This window comes from Stegastes partitus, unplaced genomic scaffold (assembly GCF_000690725.1).
Source record: "Stegastes partitus isolate 25-593 unplaced genomic scaffold, Stegastes_partitus-1.0.2 Scaffold1720, whole genome shotgun sequence".
Lineage (NCBI taxonomy): Eukaryota > Metazoa > Chordata > Actinopteri > Pomacentridae > Stegastes > Stegastes partitus.
In genome coordinates this window covers 116,540-120,008 of record NW_007579451.1, presented here as the reverse complement: position 1 = coordinate 120,008, position 3,469 = coordinate 116,540, and the positions used below count along the sequence as shown (strand labels likewise).

Below are 3,469 nucleotides of genomic sequence, written 5' to 3'. Positions count from 1 at the left end.
TTACAGGGTGGTGCTCTGAGCAGAAAGCCTGTCGATCAGAGGATGCAGCTTCACGTTTCCTCTGAGGTGTCTGAATCCCAACATCAGCTCCAGTGTTGCTGATCCTGATGTACAGCCGGTGGTCTCTGGCACCCCTTTCCTTTCCTTTCCTTTCCTTTCCTTTTACTCTTGCTGCCTCTCTGTGGGATTTAGGCCCTGCAGCTGTAGGAGATAAACACCAGACTACGTGTCAGGAGAACGCTCTCCTTTGTCATCCTGTCTCTGGAGCTTTCTGCTCCTGTAACACTACACTGACTACGTTTACTTGTTATTGGCATCTGACCTCACAGGACTCTAAACAACCATCACCTCAGCTTTTGATTTACATAAACCAAATTCAGATATACGCTTTTCTTAGGACCTGACTTTTCACAGCCTCCACGGGGACAGGGGATGTGGGGCAGCGTGACTGGTGTTCCTGCCTTGAGGAATTCTGTAATTAGTGGACTTTATTTACATTGACAACAAGAAAGAAAAGCTCATAAAGAACTAAGAAAACCTTAGATGTGTTTAAGCCTCCAGCTGTTTGTAATTCAGTTTCATAATTAAACAATGAGCAGCTTTAAAGGTGAGACTGGTTCTGCTGCTGGAAAGGAGACAACTACAAACACATAAAACCAGAGGGTCAGTGGAGAAATAGTAGGAAGCCACTGACATCTAGTGGTTGGATGTGATATTTCACTTTCACATACACTTCATAAACACAGTATATTAGTATGCTGAGTCCATAGGAGTCAAACCTTGAAGGTGGATTAGGATATCGAACCACAATGTTTCCTTCTGTTCAGGATGTGAGCTATGAGATGCTACTGAAACAATAAGGTTCGGCTGAACAAGACACATCACTACAGGACTAATTACATCACTTCATGCTTTACATGATGAGGTGTCTGGGTAAACTAAAGCATGTGCACCTGACCTGTACACTTAATCAGTTATCACAAACTGAATATAGTTGTCACTGACATCGGCTGACTTTTCATGAGAAACCAGGTTGCAGTACTTCATACACTGTGGAACCTTGAATTGCTTGTCAAACATGGAAAAAAGTAAATAGAATAAAATCAGCCCATATGGAATATAATAGGAGCATGTATATAATCCTAGCTCATTCAGCTCTATGTCTCATTAATCCTGTCTAAATCATTTGAATATGACTACAATAAATACCAGCTTTCCAATATTATCTTTTCTTATGTATCCATTGTGTTACAGAGTTAATATATAAACATATAACGGTAACTTTAGTGGAAAAATGTGGAGGAAAAAATATAGGAGAACGCCAAATATGTTAATCTTGCATCTTTTATTGAGTTAGGTTGTCATGTGAATCAAGTGAAACATGGAATCATTTATTGACCACCCCTCAGACGCAGGACAAGGTGGAGAGTGGACTCCTTCTGGATGTTGTAGTCAGAGAGGGTGCGGCCATCCTCCAGCTGCTTGCCAGCGAAGATCAACCTCTGCTGGTCAGGGGGAATTCCTTCCTTGTCTTGGATCTTGGCCTTGACATTCTCGATGGTGTCGCTGGGCTCAACCTCCAGGGTGATGGTCTTTCCAGTGAGGGTCTTGACGAAGATCTGCATACCGCCCCTCAGACGCAGCACAAGGTGGAGGGTGGATTCTTTTTGGATGTTGTAGTCAGAGAGGGTGCGGCCATCCTCCAGCTGCTTGCCAGCAAAGATAAGCCTCTGCTGGTCAGGGGGAATGCCCTCCTTGTCTTGGATCTTGGCCTTGACATTCTCAATGGTGTCACTGGGCTCGACCTCAAGGGTGATGGTCTTGCCAGTGAGGGTCTTGACGAAGATCTGCATACCGCCCCTCAGACGCAGGACAAGGTGGAGGGTGGACTCCTTCTGGATGTTGTAGTCGGAGAGGGTGCGGCCATCTTCCAGCTGCTTGCCAGCGAAGATCAACCTCTGCTGGTCAGGGGGAATGCCTTCCTTGTCCTGGATTTTAGCCTTGACATTCTCGATGGTGTCACTGGGCTCGACCTCGAGGGTGATGGTCTTGCCAGTGAGGGTTTTCACAAAGATCTGCATGTTTGTACCTGTACAAAAAACAAAACAAAAAAAGGGTATTTGACATTACTGATATCCTTCACTGTAATGTGGCCCACAGCTTTAAAAAAAACATACTTTGTAAGCTTGTCAGACAGATCAAAAAGGTGTCAGAAAAAAATCGGACTCGCCTACATTAAAACAGTGAATTACTAAATTACATCTACGCCTTGTATGTGGTCATTTAGATAGCTACTTGCTGCTTCCTGACACATGAATTATTGCATTATTCGGAACATTACTTATTATTCTACAACGGCTGATGAAGGGGACGCCATCCTGCTGCCTGTCATGAACTCACTGGTAGCAGGCCGGAGATTCGAGCACCAGCGCCATTTTAAAATAAGCTATTGTTGTTTGCCTTCGTTTTTTTTTCAGCTAACGTTACACCCTAATGGACGATACAGCTAGAAATTGTGCGCCTTTGTTAGCAGATAACAAATGTCTTTCACGACATTGTTCTAAATGACAGCGTATGAGGAAAACAAAGCATTTCAGTCATAACGCAGCTCAACAACATTACTCGTTTAAAAAGCGTCATTTTCGGTCGCGAGACAAGTGACCGTTTACAGTCATTCTTCAGGAAGCTGTTAGCTAGCTGCTAAAACAGACAAGGGTCAGGAAGTAGAACTTTGACGACGATATAAAATGGTCGAAGAACTGATAATGACGACTCGAATATATATATTTCATGACATTTTTGAAAACAGAAAAATATACTTACGATTCCTTTCAGTGGGATGTCCCGCTCTCCAGTAGAAACACCGCTCTCTGACTGCTGTTGCCAGGGGGACCGGAGCATTTATACTGGCAACACGTCATCGAGGGGTATTCATCCGCCGTCGAAAATAGACCCCAGTTTCAATGGATATTTTAAACTTTTAGTGCAGAACAAATTGTGGCACAACATACATACAAAATTACACCAACAATAAAACTATATTTCTACAAAGTAAACTGTAATATCACATAGGTGTTAATGAAGGGACATGTGATGAATCTTATTAACACCCGGTTGAAGGGAAAACAGTGTAAATAGACTGTTTCCCCAACGATATTATAAATAACGCATTAAAATTAGATACAGTTGTCACAATGGATGAATCATCCCTTAAGGACACTGATTATTTCACATTGTTAATGTAAAAAAACATTGGTCCTTGCAGCAGATCACATGTCTGAACCATGTGTCATGCAGTTAAGACAAACACATGTAAACAATAGATCTTAAGAAATGTGTCTGTTACCAAATGAAGTGTTTACACAAATGTGCTAACAGCTGATGAGATAGCTTTTAATTCATTCAACTGTATCATCCAGGAGGCCTATACAATCCTACATCATCATACTGGATAAATAAAAATAGAGAT

At 42.2% G+C, this 3,469-nt stretch overlaps 1 protein-coding gene across 2 annotated transcripts in view; it reads right to left on the bottom strand.

Moving 5' to 3' along the window:
* Positions 1 to 1,326: 1,326 nt before the first annotated feature.
* LOC103372247 (polyubiquitin-B) overlaps positions 1,327 to 3,469 on the bottom strand; it is a 17,777-nt gene continuing 15,634 nt past the window's right edge. The window contains exons 1-2 of one of the 2 annotated variants that reach the window (XM_008301833.1): positions 2,824 to 2,905; positions 1,327 to 2,089 (exon numbers count right to left, since the gene is read on the bottom strand). In XM_008301833.1, the coding sequence (XP_008300055.1) occupies positions 1,392 to 2,081 (690 nt within the window). In that variant the 5' untranslated portion in view covers positions 2,082 to 2,089; positions 2,824 to 2,905 and the 3' untranslated portion in view covers positions 1,327 to 1,391. Of the gene's footprint in view, positions 2,090 to 2,823; positions 2,906 to 3,469 lie in introns of those variants that run through there. The other variant, XM_008301834.1, reaches the window with a different exon arrangement.